The sequence below is a fragment of the Fistularia commersonii genome, chromosome 14 (genome assembly GCF_037954325.1).
Source record: "Fistularia commersonii isolate RoL2024-O1a breed Wild chromosome 14, RoL_Fcom_v1.0, whole genome shotgun sequence".
Classification (NCBI taxonomy): Eukaryota; Metazoa; Chordata; class Actinopteri; order Syngnathiformes; family Fistulariidae; genus Fistularia; species Fistularia commersonii.
The window spans coordinates 2,596,514-2,623,018 of record NC_141297.1 but is presented as its reverse complement, the minus strand read 5'-3'; the positions used below and the strand labels follow the sequence as shown (position 1 = coordinate 2,623,018).

The window sequence follows — 26,505 nt, the reverse complement described above, 5'->3', positions numbered from 1 at the left end:
CCGATGGAATTTCTGGTGGCCGCGGTGCACTTGTGAATTAAATCAAAATGAAACGCAGCTGTCGGCGGCGCTACGTTCGCTTTTTTTTTCCAATGGGATAAGCTCATTTCACGCCGAGCGACCGGGAAGCGTCCGCGCAGCCGCGGCGCAAACGCTCTTGACATTCTCCGGCCGAGCGGCGGTTCGTTTGGCGGCGCGTTTGTTTTATTAAGGTTTTATTAGCTAATAGCGCGTCTGGGACGAGCGGTGCCCTCAGACTCAGTGGAAGGAATCGAGAGATTTCTTTAACAGGCTCCCGAATCCGACGCGCCATCTGCGTATACGCTCTTCCTTGGAAACCAGACCGGCTAAGACGTATAATTTGGTCGCGGTCGGCTTTGCGGCATCTCCTCGGCCCCGCGGGGGCACGCCAATAATGACGGGCCGGCCGACCAGACCTCGACGCGGATCTGGCTCCCGGCGGCGTGCTGCGGGCGGCAGAGGGTGTCCAGAATCACCGTGGCGATCGGCCACGGCCCAAACCGAGCTCGACGGCCGCCGAAACCGAACGAGCACCACGCCGGTCTACGCCGCAGCATTAGCTTCTAATTCCGTTATATATACTTATATATGTAAACACTGAGTCGAGCACTGTAATGACTATGGAACCTATAAATGGCACTTTGGTCCGACGGATAAATAAACATCTATTTTCAATAACGGCCGGGCTCGAAATCACACCTGACCCGTGTTATTGTGAATGCCAGTGCAATTTCCCCCAGCGGCGAGAAAACGTAACGGAAAGAAAAAGCGGCCCGTTCGGCCCGCGGCTCGATACCCTCGAGTAGCCGCAATCATTTTTTTTTACTCAAAACGAAGGCGAACGCCGATAAAAGCCGGCGGAGGAGGAGGGCGAAGATGGGGGAGGAGGGGGGTTAGGTCAGGTGTACGAGTTAATCCCCCTCGAAAAGGAAGCGGTGGAAGAATTGACCCAGGAGCGAGTTAGAGGGCGTGCGTCATGGCTCGGAGAGGCGGGGGGAGGACAGGGAGGTGGTTCAGGTTGGCCGTGAAGCAGAGGAGAGGGAGGCTGAAGCGGAGGCGGGGGGGTGAGGGGTTACTGGAGCAGCGGCAGCAGCGATAGCGGAGGAGAAAACAGCGGATGGTAGCCTTTTGTCCTTGTATGTCACAGATCGAGAGGAAACGCCGACGGCTACTTCCAAGCGGCCTGCGCTTTAAATTCACTTTTTTTCTTTTTAAATCTCAATAAACATTGATTAATTTTTTTTTTTTTCCCCCCTGAATTCAGTCGCCGAGTTAATCGTTCCTGGATATCCATTCCCCGTCGCCCCTGCTAGTCGCATCAGGGTGAAATGACTCACCTACACAAGTCTTTCCGTCGCTGTGCAGGACGAACTTCATGTGGCACGAACACTTTGGGCCGTGGTCCGTCTCCTCGCAGATGTGCTGGCAGCCCCCGTTTCCATAGTTACACGTCACTGCGGAAGAGCAGAAATTGAGTGGCAGCGGCGGCGGCGGCGGCGGCGGCGGCACGTTACCCCCGCCTGAGCGCAAAAGCGACGCTACCGACACGACTTCGGAGTTGAAAACACACCAAGGCCTTCCAGGACTACATCTTGCAACAGAGCTATGCTAAGCTAACAGGCTAAGGGGTCAAGAATGAGGAGCGCTTGGTCTTTCTGGGTCCTTTACTTAAGCTTGGGTGCTGGGCTTTATTTAGTCCTACAAGAATTCACTCATTCATTTTACAATTTAAATAGCAGCATGCAACCATTCACTCATTCATTCACAAGTTAAATAGAGACATAAACCCGTTCAAATGTTAAAAAGAGACACCATTCACTCATTCATCCACAAATTGAATAGCAATATGCAAACATTCACCCTCTCATTTACACGTCGCATAAAGACATGCATCCATTCACTCATTCATTCACAAGTTAAAAAGAGACATTGTTCACTCATGCATTTATATGACATATATTTGCGTATCATCATTCGCTCATTCATTCACAAGTTCGATAGAGACATAAATCCATTCACAAATTACATGGTGATATGCAGCAGTTCATTCACTCATTCATTCACACATCAAATAGACGCATGCTAACATTCACTCATTCATTCAGATCACAAAGAGGTATGCAATCATTCACTCAACCATTCATAAATTAAATAGCAACATGCAGCCATTCACATGTTATATAGAGGCATTCACTCATTCATTCACATGCTAAATAGACATCCTTCACTCTTTCATTCACACATCAAATAGAGCCATACAACCAGTCACTCATTCACTCACAAGTTAAAAAAGACCTGATAATTCATTCATTCACAAAGTAAAAGGCGACATGCAGAAATTCACCCATTTGTTCACGATAAAAATAGCAACACGCAACCACTCACTCATTCATTCACAAGTTAAAAAGAGACACTGTTCACTCATTCATTCTCAAGAGACAAAAATTCATTCATTCACAAATTAAAAAGTGACATAGAGCCGTTCACGCCTTCATTCAGAGGTTAAATAGACATAAAACCATTCACCGATCCATTCACATATTAGAAGCAACCATTCGCCCTGTCATTCACGCGTCGCGCGAGGACACGCAACCATTCACTCATTCATTCACAAGTTAAAAAGAGACACTGTTCACTCATTCATTCTCAAGAGACAAAAATTCATTCATTCACAAATCAAAAAGTGACATAGAGCCGTTCACGTCTTCATTCAGAGGTTAAATAGAAATAAAACCATTCACCGATCCATTCACAAATTAGCATGCAACCATTCGCCCTGTCATTCACGCGTCACGTGAAGACACGCAACCATCCACTCATTCATTCACAAATCCGGGCACCATCGCTCCTCCGATCGAGGCGGTGCAAAGGACTCTCCCCTCCCCCCTCCGCACGAGCCTTCATCCCCTGCACGTCTTTAAAATGCAGCGGCGTGCCGGCGGGTGAAGGAAGCATTAACCTTGGGCACTTTTAACACACCTGTGATGACAGAGTGAAAAAGAGCGCCAGCGAACCGAGTCCTCCACCGCCATCCTGTCTGCACCGCTGCCTTTTGCCCTTTTCCCGGGCTGTCACAGAACAACTATAGAATAACACTTCTCCAATCCTTATCCAAACACAGACACACACACACACACACACACACCCCCCGCTGCACTGACAGGATGATCCCCGTTGCACGGCAACAGGAAGTGTGCGCTGTCCGTCACAGGAGTCCCCTTCGCGTAACCTCCTCGCTTGGCCTGGTTGTGCAAATGATGGCTCCTTATTTGATAAACATGTTTTTCCTTCACCAGGGACCACTTGGTGGTGTGTGTGTGTGTGTGTGTGTGGGGGGGGGGGGGGGTTACTCACTGAATGTAACGAAAATGTCAGTCGCCTACTTTGAATTTGTCGAAAGGCATGCGTGGAATGGAGGCAATTATCCATCACTGGCGGGTTTCCAACCCCAATCACCTTTTCACGAGGAGCCTATAAATCCTCATCCTGGTCTTTTTCCGCCGTCTTTCATCCGAAGCAGGGGGTTGAGGTGTGTGTGTGTGTGTGTGTGTGTGGGGGGGGGGGGGGGGCTTATATGACTTACGTTTGCAGTCCTTCAGGTTGCGGGTGAGTTGAAATCCGGGTCGGCATTCGCAGGAGATGCCACCCTTCTGCGTCTCCCTGCAGATGTGGGCGCAGCCGTGGTTCTTGTCCATGCAGGTGGGTCCTTCCTTCGCGCCCTCCGGCCGCACTGCCGAAAAAGCAGAAAGAGATTTTTATATTTTGCATGTTGATGACCCGTCAGGCGGTTTTTCTCTTCCTGGGTTGCTACAGCGAATCAACCTTTTACAAGGATCTTCACCGTGGAGTGTTCATGTCCGAGCCATGTCAGTCATCGCTTTGTCTCAGTCATACATGTCCTGCACCCCTGTGACAAATTCTTCTTTTCCTTTGGGCTTTTCCTTTCAGGGGTCACTACAGCAAATCCACCTTCTCCATCTAACCCTATTCTCTGGATCCTTCTCTCTCACACCCACTAACTTCATGAATCTTCTCTTTGGTCTTCCTCTTGACCTCCTACCTGGCAGCTCCACCTTCAGCAACCTTCTACCCAGATCTTCACCATGGTTTGGACACAAACAAAGGAGCATTCATGTCCAATACACCTCAGTCATCACTGTGTCTCGGTCATACATGTCCTGCACCCTTGTGACAAATTCTTCTTTTCCTTTTCCCTTCAGGGGTCTTCCTCTAGACCTCCAATTCCAGCATCTTTCTACCAATATATTCACTATCCCTCCTCTGTACATGACCCAACCATCTCCGTCTGGCTTCTCTGACCTTCTCTTCTTTTTTTCTCGCAAGGAGCGAAAAAAAAAAAAAAGCCTGTCAAGCATCCTCACCATCAATCACAAATATGCCTACCGTCGGTGAGTGACATGCCCGGCACCCCCTTCGCAAAGACTCCAGCGCTTGTCGGAGCACGCTCGCTTGTTTCTGGCTATAAAAAAAAAGGGGGGTTGAGGGGCTAAAACTCAAACTCTCAGCGGGCGCTGATCCCGTAGACTTGTAATTTTAATTGAAGTAATCCCACCCCTGGAAGGGAGGAGGGAAAGGGGAGGTCGAGATCCAGGAGAGGAGAAATGGATGATTCCATGACTCGGCGATACGGAGAAACGCCGAGTCATTGTTTTCAAAAACTGGAAATCACGACCCCCCCCAGTCACCGGGTCAGGAATTATCAAGCGGGCGACGAACGAAGCCGCCGCGGACTCATTAAAACCCAAACGGGCGTCCTCCCGGAAGACGTCTCCATTAATGTCTCATTAAATCGGACGTCGCTCCGAAGGACGTTTGGAGGTCTTTGTTTTTTTTTTTTTCGCTGTATCATTTTTAAATAATTTGCATGTCTGCGCGTGGACGTGTGAAGCTCGTATAACCTTGCGTCGTTTTCTTTACGGTCTAACGCAGCCGACGAGGAGGGAAAAAAAAAAAAAAAAACGGTTTAACAGAAACAGGCTCTGGGATTATTCCACCCTTTAATTACTTATTTATGTACTTTAACTCCGGCCGCCATGACCTCCTTTAACGGCGCCCTCTTGTTTTCCGCATGGTTTGCCAAAAAAAAAAAAAAACGACATTTCCACTGGCGGCGTAAGTGAGGAGCGTCAGGCATCCCGGAGAAGTTAAACATCTTCCATCACTAACTCTGTCAGGAAGTGTCACAAGGTCAAATAATCCTTTACTGCCCGGCTCCTGTAGATCCGGCCTGGAGCTAGCAGACGCCGCGAATAGCCGCGGATATTTTAGCGGGACGTGGAATTCTCCTTTTTCCTCGGCGCGTCTGAGAACTTAACAGGGGATTGAATTCCAGACTAAGTGACCCCAGCGGACGGGAGATTATTACTATGGTTCTATTATGCATCCCAAAACTCCCCCCCACCCCCCCCCCCCTTCATCTTTATGCAGCCCCGCTAGCCGAACGCCGCAGACCCATCCATCAATAACATGTCGGGCCGGGGCCAGAACCCGGGCCTTCGTCTCCCCGAGGGGCCAATAAAAGTCAAAGTGTTGACACAATGGGCCTTTCTGCAGGCCAGGCCCGGCCAGAGCCGGCGCAGTGGGCAGTTCCTTCGAGCCGGCAGCCAGAGGCCGCCGCTTTTTTCCTTTTTTATCGTGACTATACGATTGGGAAGTGGAAAGAAAAACATCCTTTAGCGTGGATGTGGATGTGGACGTGGACTTGGGGGGGGGGGGCGACGTATCCACCGAAAGTCCCTGGATGTGCGGGAGGCTATCACTGGGCTCTTTATGGGCACAGAAGTCTTCCAGAAGGAGCCTTTTCCAGCTTGAGCCGAAAGGGAGCCGTAGAGACGCCCCGGTGAAAACGTCGAAAAGTCAACTTTATCGTCAATACTGCCATATGTTCACACGTACGGAGCGTTGAAGCAGCGTTAGAGGTAGATGTTTGGTAGGGTTTGATTTTTAAAGTGACAGGAGTGCTAAGATGATAGGTGAAAAAGTGATAGCAGTATGAAACTTTTCCTTTTTGGAAAAGCAACGCCATCTCCTTGGGGGTTATGACCCTGGAGCCCCCAGGACGCTTGTTACTGCCTGGACCTGCTGTCCGGGAGCACAGATCCACTCCGGTGAAGCACAGCGGGCGGCCGGAACAGAAATAACAAGTCAATAACAATCTGATCTTCTTCTTTTCCTTTGGGCTTTTCCCTTCAGGGGTCCCCACAGCGAATCAACCTCCCTATCTAACCCTATTCTCCTCTCTCACACCAACTAACTTCATATCTTCTCTTTGGTCTTCCTCTAGACCTCCTGCCTGGCAGCTCCATCTTCAGCAGCCTTCTACCCAGATCATCACATGAACAGAGGAATGTTCATGTCCAAACCATCTCAGTCATCACGTTGTCTCGGTCATACATGTCCTGCACCCCTGTGACATATTCTTCTTTTCCTTTGGGCTTTTCCCTTTAGGGGAAAAACCTTCTCCATCTAATCCTGTTCTCTGGATCCTCCTCTCTCACACCACCAAACTTCATATCCTTTCTCACGACATCCATCAATCTTCTCTTTGGTCTTCTTCTAGACCTCCAATTCCAGCATCCGTCTACCAATGTATTCACTATCCCTCCTCAGTACATGACCCAACCATCTCAGTCTGGCTTCTCTGACCTTCTCTCCAAAACATAAAACTGATGGACTCATTCCTGACCCTATCCATCCCGGTCACTCCCAAAGAGAACCTCGACATCTTCATCTCTGCGGCCTCCAGCTCTGCCTCCTGTCTTTCCGTCATTGTCATCGTTCCAAATTCAATTACTCTTCGGTCATGAAGTCATCTAGGGGTTTTTTTATGCGCTGTTTCCCTCTTTAGCTGATCTGTAGCTAAACATAAAGTTCTGTTATAGTCATCGGAAAGGATGGACCCGAATAATAACTGAGGGCGGCACGGCGGCGCAGCGGTTTGCGCTTCCTGGTTGGAGTCCCACAGTAGGCCTTTCTGTGTGGAGTCTCCAGGTTCTCCTGTATCTGCGTGGGGTTCTACAGGTTCTCCGGGTTCCTTCCACAGTCCAAACACATGCAGGAGGTTCACTGGAGACCCTGACTTGTCCAGATTTGTGAATGAGAGGCTGAATGGTTGTATGTCTCTGGCCCCTTCAAGGCCCTTCTGGCCCCGAAGCGCAGGGTACACTTCCAGCCTCCCGACCCCATCCTTACTCGAAGAACAGCAGCCGCCGATGCATTTATAACCATAAATTATTTTCAGGATGCCACTTGATGCCAAATCTAAGTTGAGCTACTCCTCGGGGGGGCGGCAGAATTTTAAACTTTTGCGGTCAGAAAGTCAGAAAGTCCGAAATTGAAACTTTACATATTTGATCAGCTCGGGTCTCCGGGCAGGAAATGAAATCTACTTCAAGACTCGGTCTGAAGAGGATCGCTATCTCGGGGAAGGTTTTCGCGTTATAGGTTCCTCGCGGTCGAGGAACCAGGTGCCCCCCCCCCCCCCCCCGCCAACCCCCCTGGCTTTCTCAGAAACAGACCAGGTCTTAAAACATTGTAAAAAAAAAAAAAAGAAAAAACGTACCGAACACCTTTTTCTGACACAGTAAAACATCTGTATCATGAAAAAAGGGTTTCTGCAGGAGCACATATTCACAGAGGCCACAGTGCAGGCTCTGTATGGCCTCCCCTCCGGAGCCCAGAAACCTACCTACCTAGAAAACAAACAGCGAGGCGAGTGTTTGAACACGACATCGGGAACTATGCAAAAAAAAAAAAAAAAAAAAAAAAAAAAAAGATCAAGTTGCCGTCGGCTACTCCTGCGATCCGGCGACAAAAGGATCCGGGGAGGTTCCCCGACAACTGCACCGCGAGCTGCAGTGGACGGGCCGAGACAAAGAGGCTGAAGTGGTGCCAGGCATACCGAGAGTTTATAGTCTACCCTGAGCGCTCGGGGCGGTGAAAAGAGGACTCCTGGTCCACGCTGAGCCGCTGTCGTACGTCTCAGAAGGTCCCCCGCGTTGCCCGACACTGACCGGCGAACATTAAGCTCGTGTTGCTAACAAAGTGAAAAGAAGGGGCCTAAGCATGGAACCACCACACTATTAAAGCAACATTCCTTCCTCTTAGATAATGGGCCCTTAAAAGTTTTAATAGGGGGATAAAAATGTCAGCGCATGGAAAGGAGCTGAGCTGGATGGGGCCGGCCCCGGGCTGCCGCGCAGATGGTCGGACGGAGCGGTCAAGGGAGAAGCTCGTCCGTTTTAAAAAACGAGACAGCGGAGGGACTCCCGTCCACGCGCTACCGTTTGGTCCAAAGACTCCATCTTCCGGGGCAACTGAAGCCCGTAAAACAATCGGCGAGCGCGGAGAGGGACAAGGTCGAGAGGACTTCCCGACGAACGCGAGCCACGTCCAAATCCGGGGCCGTCCAACGTACGGCTTCAATTAGGCTACCGCTCCAACAGAGCACTTATAGTAATCATATGCCGTCTTCACAAAATAAAGCCCGGGCCATTTTTCTCCGGTGCTTCCCCGGGCCAATTCTAAGGGTAAGGGAACATTTGATTCGAAAAAGGTATCGGCCAAAATAAGCCCAATTAAAGGCAGATCCTTCCGTTATTCCGCTGCACTGTGTTCCGTCAATGTCAGCCCGTAAGTGTTGCGAGCGCTGCTTTCCGGTATGACGGGGCTTTACAGTGTGAGCAATTGGGCACAAAAGCGATTCATTAAACTCTGACACTAATTTACCTCTGACTCTTTAATCTTGCCTACCTCTTAAGCAGCAGGCAGCGGCTGCAGAACTCCGGGGCGGGCCGGCTGGCTTCCAGCGCCAGCAGATGCACGAAAAGGGGGGGGGGGGGGGGCCGGATCGGGATCGAAAAAGGCGAACCTGACGCGCGCTCCTTTTATCGTTTGTTTTTTTGGGACCCTTCTGGATTGGTTTCAAACCTTTGCGCTTCAGGGGAAACGGTAAGGGTAAGGTACCGTAAAGCCTCTTGTTTTTCTCTTTGCATCGGCGTACCGATACGGTCTGCCGATGGTTTCGTTTGCATAATGTATGGGCAGATTTTCCCCGAGTGCGCCGGGACGGTCGCGCAGCACCTGCTGGCGATGTGTCACTCTCCCCGCTTCTTCTATCAAGGTCACCTCCCTGCGAAGTCCCAAAGGGCGCAGGACATGTACCCTACAGAAGAGGACACGTCTAGGTACGAACAAAGAGGCCTAGTCTTCTTTAACAGGGAGATGCGGGAGATAAAAGATTCAGTATGAGCTCACAGAGCCGCATTCTTTCTAAAAGTGAAAGGGGAGCGACGGCAGAGGACGGACTAGGTTCGTGCAGAGCTCGCGCTCTGGTTATAGCCGTGACGGCCAAGCGTTAGTGGAAAAACCCCACTGGCACCGAGGCGGTCCGCAGCAGCGCGCCGGGGCTGGCTGGCTTCGAGACGGCCTTCGACAAACCCACAAGCCAAAGGGATGCCCGTCTCAAATGAGGTACGGAGAATTCAGCGGCGAGGCGGCCGACGTTTGCTAAAGCCCGAGCCGCCGATGTATATTTGTTCAAGGGCGGGGGCGACGGAGGCGCGGGGGCGACGGGGCCGCGAAGGTCCGGACAAAGAGAGACGACGACGACGGGACAATAAAAAGACACCGGAGGGGCCGGAAAGCGTCCCGTACGTCTGTTGCCGGACCGGTGGGAGGGACTACATGGGCTGCAACCGGAGCGCGAGGCGTTCCCTTCGCTCCACTTCCCTAGAATAGGAAAAGAGCCTGGTTATACGGTTGGGCTGCAGAGCAATGGAGCAGTGACTTCTGCACTTGTAAAAACAGTTCTGTGGCAAAAGCTCAGACAGGCTAGAGGGCTCGCCGGCCCGCTGAGATCCGACCGGAGACTCATGTAAGAACCATCCGGCGTTCTGCCGGAGGTCTCCCTTTTCATGGGTAAAAATGCACCGAATTCCCGATGACAAACAAAAATACATAACGCCCACTCGCGTCATATTAAGCACTAAACGGCGTCTGACTGGGATGAAGCACATTCTGGCACATCCCTTCACGGTTATTCTATTTATATGTTAAAAAAACAGGAATGATAGGGCGCCGCGGTAGCACGGCGGTTAGCGCTTCTGACTCACAGAAGGGGGTGAAGAAGATCAGTGGGGTCTTCATCTTCTCCCCACGTCTGAGTGGGGTTCCTCAGGGTTCCTCCTCCCAAAAAAAAATTCTTTTTATAGGTTATACTTTTACACTTGAAACTGTATTTACTATTTACCCTTCTGGGTAACATCTGATGGCCGCCAGATGACCAAAGTAACAATATCACAACAATAGCACTGTCAACTTGCAAAATACATATTTTATTGCCTGTTTATATATTGTATAGTTATTTTATTGCCTATCTGTATATTTTGTATATATTGTCTATTTCATACAGTTTTGTATTTGTATTGTCCAGGACTACAGATGGAAATTAGCTATAAGCTAGTTAGGCTATGCAGTGTGTGTGTGTACATTTGTGTATGTCTTTGTCAAAAAAAAAAAAAAAAAAACAAAACTCACTAACCCAAGCTTACTGTTCTGTATATTTCCTGTGCATCGTGTATTTGCAAGTGTATTTGCAGTCCCTATGTCCTCTATTGTAAGTCGCTTTGGATAAAAGCGTCTGCCAAATGCAATGTAATGTAATATATTTTATATATATTGTCTATTTTATACAGTTTTATATTTGTATTGTCCAGGACTACAGATGGAAATTAGCTATAAGCTATAATCTGGTACAAACAGCTCTGCCTCTGTGCTTAATGTATTTGTACACTGTCCTAATAAACTTCTAAACTTCTAAACTTGTATTCTTAGCTAGCTTGTCACCCGTCTTGTCCTTGTATGTCTTGTCGCAGCAACGGAGTACATCTCATCTCACCATATCGCGCTGGAAGTTCATCGGACCCACGGGAGGACCGGCAACAAGCCGCATCCAGAATGAACGATTGAATGAAACCGTGTTCGATGCTACCAAGTAACAGAATCCAGTAGAGACGCGGTACAATCATTTACCCAACCTCATTCAGCTGTCCAGAACTCCCTCTTGTACGAACCAAGTCGCAACTCCTGTTGCCAAGAGATTTCCGTCCGTCCGCCTCCGACAAATTATCGCGTCGATGGGAAATCATCGTCACCGAGTCGGACGTATGCTAACACGCCCGTTGCGCCGACAGCGCGTCGGAAAATCAGTTCGAAAGAGAGACGGTTCCGAAGACTCGAAGAGTCCTGAGGGGGCCGGTGGCAGTTACAGACACGGGAGGAAACTCTTCATTCGCAGAGAAAACATTTCCCTCTGGGCTTATTTTCCAGAGAATAGAAAACGCTGTTGATACTGACGCCGCTCTTTGTCAGGTGACAAAGAACAAATAATGAAAAAAAAAAAAAAATCATTTTTTTTTGGTGGGGGGTGGGATGATTAATTCCTCACTCGGTACGATGAATAAATGTTTCTTTGGCGATTCAACCTGTCAGGCTGTAATGTTTTTGCGCTGTTTTAGCTTTCCGGTATATTTACCGTTTCTGGCGGTGAAATCAAACGACCAAAACGAATCGTTGATGGGCGACTCGAACAAAAGGACACGGCGGACGGTGTGATTTCAAAGAGAGACTTTATAGCGCGAAAGAAAAACTAAGCAGAGGGTGCGAGGGGGAAATTTCCAGACAGCAGTAAAATATTATCTACTGTTCAACAATTGAATTGCAGCAGACCAAAGGAAACTTGATACCTCTTTGTCCGCCCTAAACCCGCGACCCCGGGGGAAATGAAGGTTAAATTCTGGCCAAAAAGGGGCAATGTGACCACCTGCCTATTATTAAGATCATTAATCTGCGCCTGACTGCTCTCTCTGATCTTACTCGCCACTTTGATGGGGCTACCTCGCAGGACTCTCTTCGCCTGGGGTCGAATTACCAAAAAGTACCGAGTAATAATGGAGAGCAATGAAGACGACGCGGTGATATTTCTGAAAAGAGCACATTTGACAAGCTAGCATTTTCTCAGGGGAAAAAAAAAACAGTAGTGTTGGACCTGGATAGTCATGAAAGGGACTTCAAATCACAACACCTTGTCTTAAACAACTACTTGTGGCAGTTGGAAAACTCGTCTGGGGAGCAGGGGGGCGTAGATGTAAAGGCTCAATGTTAAATTTGCATTCTGGCAGAGCCTAATTCCGTCCATTTTGGGGGAGCTAGTAGCCAAACGCGGCAAATTGGGCGGTACCATCAGAAGTCACGGTGGCAGTGTTGCGCGGTATGCTCAAGTGCGACCGGCAAAAGGAACAGGGAAGAAGGATACAACACCATTTCGGTTTAACCAGGGAGGAGACACACTTCCTGTCCCAACGCAGTAACAAAAACATGGCTACCAAACCGGTGTAATCATCATCGATGGTGAGTAATCGAGCATTTGTTTGGAGTGGGTGGAGTTGTTGCTGGGCTGGTAACTTCCAAGAGAATGTAGACTGAGTCATGCCAGTTGAAGTGCTGTGGAGTACTGTGGGGTTCTGTAGAGTACTGTGGAGTACTCTGGGGAGCTGTGGAGTACTGTGGAGTACTCTGGGGAACTGTGGAGTACTGTGGAGTACTCTGGGGAACTGTGGAGTACTCTGGGGAACTGTGGAGTACTGTGGAGTACTCTGGGGAACTGTGGAGTACTCTGGGGAACTGTGGAGTACTACGGAGTCTGCCATTGTTGTCCGGGTCTACCGACCCACTCATGGTATCTGATATGCAGTCCGTCCTGAGCAAGTGGGCTATTCAACGTCTTGGCCGAGGACGCTTCGCCATGCGGGTAGGAGGAGGCGGGGAGCATACCGCCAAGCGTCCCATTCGAGGGACGTCCACTTTACCGGCTGAGCCCGAATCGCAGATGGAGAAGAAGTTATACATAAAGCACAGCGTCAGCGAAGTCGACTGCATGGATGACGTACTCGCGGCGAGCGGGCACTACGTAGCACCTGGGGGAGCAGCTCAACAACACTTGGTCAGGCTAGGAGGGACTCGGGGATCGAACCGGGACTTGTACCCTTTGACTCGCCGCAAAACCAGACGGATCGTCCTCTCGCAACCCGGACCCGTCCGCCGAGACATCGTACATGTGATCGAGTCTAATCATTCTTTTTCTGCACGTAGACTGGCCAGACACTGATAGAAATCAAGGATGAATTTATAGCCAGTCTGCACTGAACTTTTCACCCTTCCCTAGGTGGTGATACAAAGGATTTATTGGTGCGAGAGCAGCACCTCTGCCAGACTGGTGAACTCTGGAACACGCTCCTGTCTCTGAATTGTTTCAAATGCGCTTTCTGTTCTGTTTTTCTTTTGCAGACCACCTCCTGCAAGACAAAGTCGATGTTAATTTAAATACATCTATTTGTGATCGGGCACCTTATTAACACAGGTGGTAGCCAAGCCTCCGGGATTATGCAATCATAGTTTCTCCGGTGATGAGCTTCGGTTGTTTTGCAAAGCAATCATCAGCCGGCGTGAAGCCTCGCCGCGCCTCTCTGCTATTTCTCAGCTCGCCGTAAAGCGCAAGCTGCGCCCGAGCCTTATTGATTGGCAGCGGGACGGGGAGTTTGATTCGGAGGACTCGACTTCTCGTTAAAAGTTACATCTCCGCTTTAACTTCGCCGTTATTCATCTCGGCTCCGATGAGGCTTGATTTGACTTTCAAATCGATTACGGCGTTTCCAAAAAAAAAAAACCAGGGCACGATGACGGAATGGACGTTTCGTTTTATTCGTCTTACGTAACAACCCATCAGCGCACACTTTCAGTAATTGCCCTGCAGGATATTCAGAACAAAAATGATGGATGTGTGGGTTGACCGTGTCTGAAATTCCCGAATTCCAATGTGCTGGATCCTGTCTCGCGCACATATAGTGCATGTGCTGTCGAGTTCCTGTTATCCTCCTATATAAAAGAAACAATAAATCAAATGCAAAGCGGTGGAACCCTTCTTGACCTAAATGGCATTCCTATCAACCGCTAAGCACCTTGGCTGGCCTTTCAAAGGCTTTATTTCTTCACTGGGAGAAATGTTTGGAGAGAATAAATGAACTGTTACATTTTGGCCAGCTAGACGATGGAGCCGTCATTTGGCTGGAGTTATTTGTGTTCAGGGGGGCAGGGGCAAGTCTAATAAGAGACAGGCCGGCAGCAACCTTGTCATTAGCTGAGAGGCTAGTAGACCCCTGCTGCCTAATTGGCAAAGGCTCAATGCTAACAAGAGCTTCCTAGCAGCTAGGGTAAGGGGGGGCGCTGGTAGCGCCGAGCCCCGCGGCAACCGGCTCTCCGGAGTCCCCTGAGCAGCGAAACCTCGCAGGAGTTGCCCGGGGAACACCTGATTCATTGATAAAAAAAAAAAAAAGAAACCGGCGCCTATTGTCCTTTTTTTTTCTTATTTACGAGCGCGAACCCGGCCCTCTCTGCGGAGCCGAGGTAGCCGAGGCGGATCGTAGAAGGTTTCATTTCGTCAGGTTTTATACCCCGGCCGATGATGTCTGAGTGTTCTGCAGAGCTGGAGGCTAATAACAAGGCGAAGCCACTTCCTCACCACTTCTATTTTTCTTGAGACTCGCTCCCGTTCCAAGTGGAAACAGCAGTAACGATATAACGCGCTCCCATTCCGAACATGCGGATGGCCCCTGTCAATCCCGCGCCGCGGGAACTCATCAAGCGTCGGTTGTTGAGTCTCTGGGGCGGTTTGGAAAGACGGGGCGTAATGAGGCGGCGTGAGAAACGTCCATCATGCGGACGAGCCGCCGAGTGAAATCTGGTCGGGCGTTCGGAGTTCGCCGGAGTTTGCGAGCGGGACTCTTGAGTCGAATCCAATTTGTCACCGCAAACATCGCATTTGTTTCACCGAATCACATTTTCAAGGCAACGATTGTTTTTGTATTTTGTTTGTTTTCGCGTGCGTGTGTTTCCCCGCGACGGATTGACATCTCCCGTTCCATTACGAGATATTATACAAAGAAAAACATCGCTAAACTTCACGGAAGCCGGCGCAGAAAGTGAAGCCGCACTGTTGTTTTTCCGGGCCGGCTGGATGAAAAGCCAACCCCGATCCGCCAGTAGCATTCACACGTCATAAAACATAATCATTTCTGAATGTCTCTAAAGTTCTATTTTGATTTTGAAGCGAATCTGGATTCTTCAGAGGCTTCCGACCGCCCGGGTTCTTCATCGGTACGGGAGATGGACTTAGAAATGGATCGCCTTGGAATTTCCAAAGTAGCACTCACCCCTTCTCACGTAGCCTCGTACTCAGAGTAGCTTTGCGCCGAAGAAACTTTGGAGGGAGAAGCCGGGAACGCAACCGCCAAAATTCCCGACGGATGGACGAGTCGCTCTATCGACTCCACCGACCGTCAAGGTGTTCCCTCGAGGCAGGTTACCTCGCAGCTCCGGAGCGGTATGTCCGAAAAACTCCCCCAAAGAGGCTCTCCGGTGAGACGCCGGGAGAAAGTTGTAGCTCAGGTGGATATCGTCCGGCGCGAACGGGGTTCAGAAGACCGGCGGGGAACTTTCGAGACGAACCCCGGGTCCGCGTTCTGCTTCTGACACAGCCGATATGGCAGCGGTCGCTTTGAAACACATGATCCAGCTTTTCGCTGCACTCGAATAACACTGCGTTTATGAAACGTAAACATTGACGGTTCAACAGGCCAGACTGACCTCATAAGCCAGACTTCAAAGATACCCGGCTCGCGATCCGGGGGACTTTTTGGAACACGAAAGTGCTAGCCTGCCGGATAATTAGCCTTCGCACAAACGTGTTTCGCGATCCTGATAAAAGCCGTTCGCTTTCTCCGATGTCGCGGCATCGGGCGAACGCAGAACAGCACCGGCGAGAGATTGAAAGTATTTATATTCGGGATCGGAAAGCCAGTCCGATATCCATCTCTGGAAGCGGATTTCTACTTAAAAGTGTATCAGAGGTTATAATTGATCCAAGTGTGGGTTGAGAAAAAAAATCATTGCTTTTTCCTGTGTGTTTGGCCCGATTGTGGCCCACATCTGTTCACAGTTAAGTTCTCCTAGGGATCAAATTTGTCCTTGAATGCCGGGGTTGACTTATGGTGAGTGCGGCTGCCTGAGCCGTGCCACGGATCAACCTTAGACGGTTCTCATTTGACGCGAGTGGAAGACATCTGGAAGAACCGTCTCCGTTCGGTGATTCTTCAGGAATGGCAAAACGCGACGGGAGCCAAGTAGTAACCATGTCAATATCGCGGAGGCGCCGGTTTCGGCATGCCGTTCGCGTCCCGCCGAGGGTTGGATCTGATCTTTCTTTGGCCCGCGTCCACGCCGAAGTGCATTTGCAAACGGACGGCCGCGCTCTCGGGCCGCATCGGACTTGTCCGAACTGTAAATGAGCCTGGGTGAAGCTGGATCCCAACTTCTTTCGGCGAATTTCAAGTTCCCAGTGTTCGAGGTCGATAAGAATGTAAAGTGTCCGTATCGGGGGCGGTGCTGCGGTGCTGCGGCGCAGCGGTTAGCGCTCTGCCTCGCGGCAAGGCAGGAGCTTTCTTTGCGGAGTTCTTCCAGAGTCCGCTTCGGTTCCTCCTTCCGCAGTTCCAAAAAACGTGCGGAAGGTTCGCCGCCCTGACAAGAGACTGAATGCTGTAGGTCTCTCTATGTGGCCCTGAGATGGACGGCGAACCCTGCCTCCTGCCCGTGACCTCGAGTGACGGATCTACGGTATGGACAATGAATGACTGTCTGTAGCTCCCCAAGTCACCAAAGAGGAGTTCCCGGTTCAGGTGGTTCCAGATGTCTCCTCTGGCACTAATATTACTAACACCGACCATACCAGAAGGTGGACCTAGGAGGACCTTAAATAATGGATACAGCTTTGAGTCCGATTCCTGGACCAGAGCATCGCAAAGCTGTCCGGGTGTCCAAGGTCGGAATGTAGTCGACACGCGCTTCACCGTTCGGTTCACATTGAACCAAACACTAATAGCGGCTTCATGGAAACATCCAGCTTGCTGGCCAGCAGAGGGGATCTTCTTGTCAGCCCGGTTTAGTCCCGTCAGTAATTCCTGTCATAGCGAGTGTGTGATCTCAGGAAATTCCCTTCGGCGTCATGATTTGGAAAGAGAAAACAATCCGGGATAAGGTTCTTACATCGAGGGTCGGACAGGACATGAACAGAAATCTGAAGAGATACTGAGCTTGGTTACTTGTTTATGAGAGGCCAAAAACGCTTCAAAAATGTATAGCCGGTGGTTGAAAAACCGGGGAAAATGCCTTTTTATCGGTGTTGGTAAGGTATGTCCTTAAGTAGTTCACCACAGATGTTGACAGTGCATCTCCTGCCAACACAGCTCTCAGTCAACTGCTACCATTAGGAGCACCCACACAGATGCCTGAGGCGTGTACACTTATTCCACAAATATGTCCATAAACAGTTTTATCTTCTTTTAAAACCGGGGGAAAAATGCACTATTTGGTAGTATTATTGTTTAAAAGATCAATAAATAAATAGTGAGTCGAATTTCAGTTCCACTCGAAAAATGCGCCTGTGGTGTTGCGGGGCGGCCGGCTTCGTGCATGTGAGGATGATAATGAGTTTCATCAGGAACAATCATTAACCAAGTCAAGCGAATTATTTCTTTACACTTCCATCACAAAAGCGTTTGGCATCGGCCTCGGAAAGAGCGCGGGGGGAAAAAAATTTACAAGAAACCAGAACAATTTAAAACGGTCCAAATGAAAAAGGACAAACAGAACAGAACATTCTCCGGCTTAACAGGTTTTCTGTAAAAAAGGGTACAAACAACAACACGCTGCCGGGTTCAGGGATACGAGGGGATACCGTGGAAACGGCATACGAAATGGAAATCTGATCGAAGAGTCGATCGCTCGTTAGCCATACCGCTTGTCCTGCAACTCAGGGGACGGGATGGAGATGTAGCCTATCGTTGGGTTCACCCTGGACCGGTCAATCGGTGATGGTATATAGAGGCATACAACTACTCGCTCGTCGTCCCCGAGGGTTCTCGGTCCTCCAAAATCACGGTGATCTTCTCGTCGTGGCAACTGGACTTCGTTTCGCCCCTCTTGTCTAAGTAGCTTCTTCACTTCCAATGACCCGTGGGGAGTTTCCCGATATAACTGCCGGGGTTTCGGGTGGCGGCCACCGTAACCTCGACCTGCCGACTTCAAGTGAAGAAATCCAAGTCCAGTGACCAAACAAGAAGATTTCGACGGGTTTATCGACTTGTTTATTCATGCAACGGACAATTTCCAGCGTTTCCAGTGGACCTCCTGCATGCTTTTGGACTGGGGTACCTGAAGAACCTGGAGGAACCCCTTGCAGACGACTTGTAGGGAACATGTAGTTTCCATGTCCACTAGCATGTATGCACATACCGAAATCTGATTTGGGGACTGAAAATTTTTGTTCTCCAGTTTGTGTGTCAACAACTATTTGTTGACACAGTGAGACTCCACGCATAAAGGCCTCCAACCGGGGACCTTCTTGCCGTGAGGCAGGAACGCTAACCGCTCCACCGCACTCTTGAATTTCTTAATAAAAATTCCTCCGTTCATATTTTCCCCGTCGAGGACAACGATGGAATTCGACGAGACGACTGCGGCGTCTCCGTCTTTGCGGCGCTTTTGTTCCGGGCGAGTCGGGTTGCCTCTTCACCTTCTCTAGTCACGTCTCGGCTCCAAAGAAATGCTCCATAAACAAAAGGTGTGTCTGTTCTCCAGGCAACACCTATAATTGTTTTCACTGCTCGCAGAGCCCCGCCGGCCACTCTCGTACCAGAAATGCCGAGCGCTAGATTGGATCGATTTGAAAGGTTGGGAGAAAACAAGATTCACCCCGAGCTTCAAACGGGAGGCACTTACCTTTGCTCACATCCAGATTGAAACGGTACTCTCACGCCTCGCGTGATCTCGTCTTTACAAAACACCCGAACATTCATATATTAGCATTCGTTACGTAGCTAGCTAACATCCAGACACCATGAATCACCGGTGCGCGTTTGTGTGCATGCGTGGATAACCTTTGGGCCTCTGGATGCAGGTATGCTGGTTGTCGCTGAGGAGGAATCCTTCTCTGCAGCGGCACTCGTAGCTGCCCATCATGTTGACGCAAATCTGCTGGCATCCGCCGTTTCCCTCCGAGCACTCGTCCACATCTGCCAGGAGAGAAGGAACGGGCGAGACACCATCAACAAAAACACTTCAAGACGCACCGGATTCGACACGGAAACAACAGTTAGTTTTCCTTCGAGCTCGAGTTTCCTTTCGTTCCCCGGATCCTTCTGGGCTCGATGCTATTGTGATTTTCTGTGTTTTCGAGAACGAGGAGCCAATTATTTTGGGCGGGACAGGTTTCGATGTGAGGAATGACAAATAGCCATTGGGGGACAGCACCACCCAAAGCCACATGAGGCGTTCTCTGAGGTCATTCTGAAAACGCAAGATGGCCGCCACTGCCAAAGCGGATCGAATGACCTTGAGGAGATACATTTATTTATGTACAGGGGCGGCTGCGGTTCCGTCAGAGGAACGGGCGTCCCTCCAATTGGAAGGTCCTCCTCTCTGCGTGAGTTCTTGGGCGACAAGCTGAACCTCAGGTTGCTCCTGGCGGTCCGGTCGGCGGCTCGCACGGTATGCGAGTACCAGCGCGAACGGGATCCGGTGCACTTTGGAAACCGCGAAGTGATGAAAGCGCTATTTAGGTGGAGACCGTTTGGATGGACCAAATCAGCACTTAAGGCTTTCCAAGTTCATATGATGGTGAGCTGTAAGCTGTTTTTCTGGGTCTTTTCCATTTCTGTCACAGTTTTTTTTTTCCCCTAAAAAGAACACTTGTAGGTCAACAATTGCGTCCGCGGTAAAGCCTGGTCTGCAAGCCGCCATTAGCACCCCGCGGACCGAGTCAAAACCAACCAGAGGGGAAGCTACAATCCAAATGATGCCCAAGGTCACGGGAACAAGGGCATCTCCAGTTAAGCATACGGTACAATTTTTTGAACAGAGCTGCTCCAGACAGAACAAAATGACTCGTGGCCTCGGTTCTCGTCGTCTGCGCGGAACGTCTTTCCTCGCGGGGATTGTCCGAGAGCTATCGCGCCACCGGTCAGGGGTCGGCAGAAGCGCCGCCGTCCCCGCTCGGATGGTCATGTGGTGATGGACGCTTATAAGGGTGAAAGTTTGAGATCTACGAAACACATCCAGTAAGGCGTATGAAGACGTGCTAATGCTTGGTAAGTCTTCGGAGAGAAGGGCCAGAGAGGTGAGCATCTGTCACAAAAACTGGCGGTACCTTCGCGACAAATTAGCGAAGGCCAGATGGCGTGCTTGGATGAAGAGGAGCGCAGGGAGGAAGTCCGTCCCGACATTGTGCGACAACTTTCGGACAAAACAACGATGTCCAGGGTTTGTCCACCAGCTGTAGCCTTACTCTTAGAGAAGATGCTACGGCTGCGTTTATATATAAGTAGCGGTTCTGATGATTCTAGCAGAGACATCAATAACCCCGCAACCTCGAGAAGTACATTAGCAACAGATGCCTGTGGTTTCAGCCCCTTTGGAAGTATGTTCGTCTCTTCTTAAGCCCCGGTCTGATTGTTCGGACTGCGGATTTTTCAAAACAATGCACGCTTTTTTTTTTTTTTTTTTTTTTTTTAACCCTAATTAGGACTAAACATGATGCGCCACTGAGGTTAGCCTGTTAGCGGTCATGTTTTCCATCCCGTCCGTCCGTCCGATTGTTTTTGCGAAATTACGTAAAAATTCCCCCCGCTGAGAAGGAGCCAAGGAAGTCGATTTTGGTGTCGCTCCAAATTCGCAGCGTGGTTACCGCAATTACGCCTCGCCTCCAATAAAGAGACGGGAATCTTCTTTGAAAGAATTCTTGGAGGCGATCGCGACTGACATCATTCCCCGTCTTCTCCCCGACCACGACTTTCCATTTTTCGCTCTTCTTTTTTTTTTGCCAGATTCAATGTAAATGTCTCTTTTATCCGTCCGTTCATCGTCCCGACAATAATACAGACGTACGATATTCACTCTTATTCACGAAACATGGAGACCTACAGACATTCCCTCTTTCATTTTTTTTTTTTTTTTTTAACCAAATTTAAAAAAACTCAAAGAGCCCTTTGATTCATTTCGCCTCGGGACCCGGAGGGAGACAAAAGACGGGATTAATACGCCTCATTTTATTTTCATTTTAAAACGTAAACACGATATAATTTATGCCTCGCAAAGGAATACACGCCGTTTTTCAATCACCAACCAAAACATGTCTTAGCCGCTTCCATTACCGCGGCGACCGTCGCAGCCAGTCAGCTGATTTATATCAGATAATTAGATGCCTCTCCGTCGAATGTGGGGTTTTCAGAGACTTGAGTGACGTTTGTGTCGGTTTCAATTTAAACTCGTATGACTGCTTTAACATGTTGTTCCGTCACGTGTCCGGCCTCTCAGGTTCTCCTCAAACACGCTGCTGCTGCTGCTGCTGCTGCTATGGATTATTCACGCACGGACCCAGATTTTCCCAAATCCAGATATTGTGTTTTTTTTTCACCTCCAAAGTAGTAAATCTGAATTCTTACATTGTTCGTATTTGGTTCAAATGTCAATAATTTCATTAATTCATTGTGGAGTCACGGCTGTCATTGGGTGAAAGCCGAGGTTCACTCACATAGAGAGACTTACAAACATTCAGTTATTCATTCACATGCAGCCATTCACCCTCTCATTCACGCGTCAATTTAGGGTTTACGATAAACCTTCACTATACTTCTATAAAATTATGTAAACACACACACACACAAAAGCATCTTCTTTTCCTTTGGGCTTTTCCCTTCAGAGGTCGTCACAGCGAATCAACCTTCTCCATCTAATCCTATTCTCCTTCTCTCTCAGACCAACTAACTTCATATCCTCTCTCACTACGCCCATCAATCTTTTCTCTGGTCTTCCTCTTGACCTCCTGCCTGGCACTTCCACCTTCAGCAACCTTCTACCCAGATCTTCACCATGGTTTGATGTGAACAGAGGAGGGTTCATATTCAAACCATCTCGGTCATACATGTCCTGCACCCCTGTGACAATGTTTCCTTTTTCTTTGGGATTTTCCTTCAGGCATTGCCACAGCGAATCAACCTTCTCCATTTAACCCTATTCTCTGTATCTTCCTCTCTCACACCAACTACTTTCATATCCTCTCTCACTACGTCCGTAAATCTATTCTCTGGTCTTCCTCTAGACCTCCTGCCTGGCAGCTCCACCTTCAGCAACCTCTACTGGGATCCTTACCCTGGTTTGGACCTGAACTCTCCTCTATTCATGTCCAAACCATCTCAGTCATCACTCTGTCTCAGTCATACATGTCCTGCACCCCTGTGACAAATTCTTCTTCTCCTTCACGCTTTTCCCTTCAGGGGTCGCCACAGCGAATCCACCTTCTCCATCTAACCCTATTCTCTGTATCCTCCTTTCAAACAACAACTACCATCATATCTTCTCTGACTATGTCCATGAATCTTCTCTTTCTAACCCTTTTACCCAGATCTCCACCATGGTTTGGCCACGAACAGAGGAGTGTTCATGGCCAAACTATCTCAATCATCACTTTGTCTCGGTCATACATGTCCTGCACCCCTGTAACAAATATTTTCTTTTTCTTTGGGATTTCCCTTCAGGGGTCTCCGCAGAGAATCAACCTTCTCCATCTAACCCCATTCTCTCTCACTGCGTCCATAAATCTTCTCTTTGGTCTTCCTCTAGACCTCCAATTCCAGCATTTGTTCACCAATATATTCACTATCCCTCCTCCGTCTGTGACCCAGCCATCTCACTCTGGCTTCTCTGACCTTCTCTCCAAATCATCTAACTGATGGTCTCATCCCTGATCCTCTCCATCCTGGTCACTCCCAAAGAGAACCTCAACATCTTCATCTCTGTCACCTCCAGCTCTGCTTCCTGGCATTTGGTCATTGTCACTGTTACACACACCCAAATGTATATATATATATATATATATATATATGTGTGTGTGTGTATTTTTTCATCTTTTTATTTCATTTCGTAATGCCTCCATGGTGCACAGAGTGTCAGGGAACACATTTCAAAGCAAACCTCACAAAGAACAAATTTGATTTTCTTCTACCATTCAGGCCACTATTTATATTCTTTCAATCACACACATTTCCCCTTCAAATTATCGTTTTTTTTTAATTTTTTTATTGTTTTAAGAAAATCAAGCTGCAGATTTTTACAGAGGGCAAATATTGAGAAGCAAACGGTCTGTTATGTGTGTTTTGATATTTGAAATATTTATTATGTTATCAATAGTGCAACTTGCACAATTCTGTGCAGTTATTTTTTTACCTACATTTTCTCTGAAAATTAGAATAATGTGATAAAGTTCTTTATCTTCTGTAATGCAAATACAAAAACAAAAATGTCATGCATTCTAGATTCATGACAAATCAACTGAAATATTGCAAACCTTTTATTATTTTAATATTGCTGATTATGGCTTACATCTTAAGAAAATCCTATCTCAAAACATTAGACTATTATGAAAAATTAATTTTTGTTTTTTTAATTGCATTACAGAAGATAAATAATTTTATCATAATATTCTAATTTTCTGAAACAGTCCTGTATTGCACTGCTCAAAAAAATAAAAGGAGCACTAAAATAATACATCCTGGATCCTAATGAATGAAATATTCTTTGTTTTTTGTTTTTTTTGTTTTTTTTTGCGCTATTGAATGCGCTGACAACAAAATCCCCAAAAAATATCAATGGAAATCAAATGTATGAACCCATAGAAGTCTGGATTTGGAGTCACACTCAAAACAAAAGTGTAAAAACACACTCCAGGCTGATGTAAATGTTCTTAAAACAAGACCAAATAAATCAGTTGCTTCCTAAGTGGACACTTTGATTTCACACAAGTGTGCTTGACTTGTTTAAGAGTATCATTTTGTCACTTTATTTTATTTTAACGGTATATTTATTGACGTTCACAATGCTGCTACCCAACGTGACCCCCGATTGCCCCTCGGGGACGAATACGTTCCGATTTTGAATATTAGAAAAAGCCCGGCATGATCTTTAAGACGACATCGCCGCGCACCTGAGCTGCGCAAAAAACACACCAAAGAGGGAAAACCAGAGGGAAAACACCAGGGAGACGGAAAAGAGCGCCAGACGCCGGAGGAGCAGGAAATTGACAGGCGACCGTAGACATCTGCCTCCGAAGCAAAACAGGCGGGTAATTTAGGAAGGTGTCGCTCGGAAAAAGGGCACGACTGAGAGCTGCTGACTTCGTTTCCTTTTCCAGACGCTCGGCTCCGCCGGCAGGAAAAGGTCCGTCGGCGCAAACCGGGCCTGTTTTTCGGCGCGTGGACTTTACCTGGTTACCGTTCACCCTCTCGTTCACACGTCGTAGCGGGACGAACAAACGTTCGTCCTTTCATTCTTACGCCCCGATAATGTCGGGTCATCACGTAGTGACAAACGACCGTTCGTCCTCTCGTTCGCAAGAAGTTTCGAACCGTGCCGTCGTTCACCCTCTCGTTCACGCATCATTTTGGGACGGACGGTCGTTCACCCTTTCATTCACGGGTCTGGACGTTTTTAGGGCCGAGTGAAGATCCTCAAAGACCCCCGACTGATCTTGCATCATTATCATTCATTACTATTATGATGATTATTGTTAGCAGTTGCGGTAGTAGTGATAGTACGAGTAGCATTGTGACTATTTATTATTATCATTATTATCATCATAATTATAAGTATTATTGGTGTGGTTATTGTTATTATTATTGTTATTATTGTGATTATTTTTTATAATTATCATCATCATTATTTGTATTAAAATTGTAATAATTATTGCTATTAGTATAATTAATGTGTTCATTATTATTATGATTATGAATATACTACTACTAATAATAATAACAATAATAATAATTATGAATAATAATAATAACAAACAAACAAACAAATAAATACATGAATAAATAGATAAATTAATGAATAAATAAATAAAAAGTATAAAATATATAAATATAATATGAATTAATAAATTGTTGATGTAAAAGTAGTAGCTGATTGGTTGGCTGTTTACATGTAGATACAAACGAGCAAAGTTTAAAAAACGTTGCACTATTTCATTGCTTTTTATGGAGACTTCACAGTGGAACGTTTCAAACATTAGACTTGACGCTTTAAACTTTTGTCCTCTTTGAATTTATTTCGTATTATTTTTCAATAAAAAAAAAATAAAATAAAAAAGATAACATCTATTACAATTATTATGTTTTATAATAATAACAATAATAATAATAATAATAATAATTGTCATTATTTTTGTGGTTGGTATATAATAATAATAATAATAATAATAATAATAATAATTGTCATTATTTTTGTGGTTGGTATATAATAATAATAATAATAATAATAATAATAATAATAACATTATAATAATGACTTTTATTATTATTATTATTATTATTATTTAGCAGCTTCAGATTCCCCGCCCCCCAGCAGCCTAAACTCGTGCGTGACAGCGGCTCGGCTCTGGAGGTGCCACTCCTTTCTCCCCGGTTCCCCTGGAGACCCGGGGCTCCGTCCCTCGGCGCTGGAACCTTATCCGCCCCTCTGCTGGACGCATCAATAATCCGCTGTACACACAGGGCTTTTTCTTAATAAACCGTCATGCGAAACTAATTTTCTGTCTATTTGTCCAGTCTGAGAAGGCCTCTAGGTTAAGTTTCCCTTCTGGGGAATTCTCAGCCCCGCCGAGTTCGGAGTTAAACCCCCTCGCTCCGTCTCCTCTTTGCACGGGAGGGGAGATTCAGAAAAACGTCGACGCGCGACGCGAAGAGCGGCACCTGACCGGCGGGGGGAAAAACTCGGGCGGGTTGATAAGTAGGTCAGCGGCAGGTAGCGCTCATGACCCTTCGCCGGCGTGCCAAGTCTGCTGTCTCACTCTCGCATTCCACCGGCGGGCTCCTTCCTCCCAAAACAATGACTCGCGTCAGTCGAGGTCAACGGGAAAAGCGTCGCCCGGCGTCCAGGTGAAGAAAAACAACCTGCGCTTTTGCAGATAAAGCTGAAAAAAAAAAAAAAAAACTGACGCGTCGAGGTGTCTTTCCATTCCCTCGGCGCATCAATGAAGGTTTCATTTCCTGGTTCCTTCATCCCACCAAATGAGGCGTCGCCTGTCAGTTCAACCCCCCCCCCCCTGTTTAAAATAACTCCCATAATTGCTTGTGTTGTGTGCTGGGCAAGGCTAGCGTCCAACGCAAATATTTCCAAGAGGAAAGGGGTTCTGGCACGGCCTCGGTGTGTATATATGTGTGTGTGTGTGTGTGTGGGGGGTGCTGGTGTTATTTCGTCTTAAAACATTTTCAAAAAAAAAAAAAAAAAAAAAATTCTCCCGAG

General features: G+C 47.8%; 1 protein-coding gene across 2 annotated transcripts in view; it reads right to left on the bottom strand.

The window, feature by feature from the left end:
• Window positions 1-26,505, bottom strand: part of scube3 (signal peptide, CUB domain, EGF-like 3) — a 106,141-nt gene that overhangs the window by 39,811 nt on the left and 39,825 nt on the right. For both annotated transcript variants that reach the window (XM_086159613.1, XM_086159615.1), the window contains exons 4-6: window positions 19,089-19,223; window positions 3,605-3,751; window positions 1,359-1,475 (exon numbers count right to left, since the gene is read on the bottom strand). In XM_086159613.1, coding sequence (XP_086015739.1) covers window positions 1,359-1,475; window positions 3,605-3,751; window positions 19,089-19,223 — 399 coding nt within the window. The remainder of the gene's footprint in view (window positions 1-1,358; window positions 1,476-3,604; window positions 3,752-19,088; window positions 19,224-26,505) is intronic.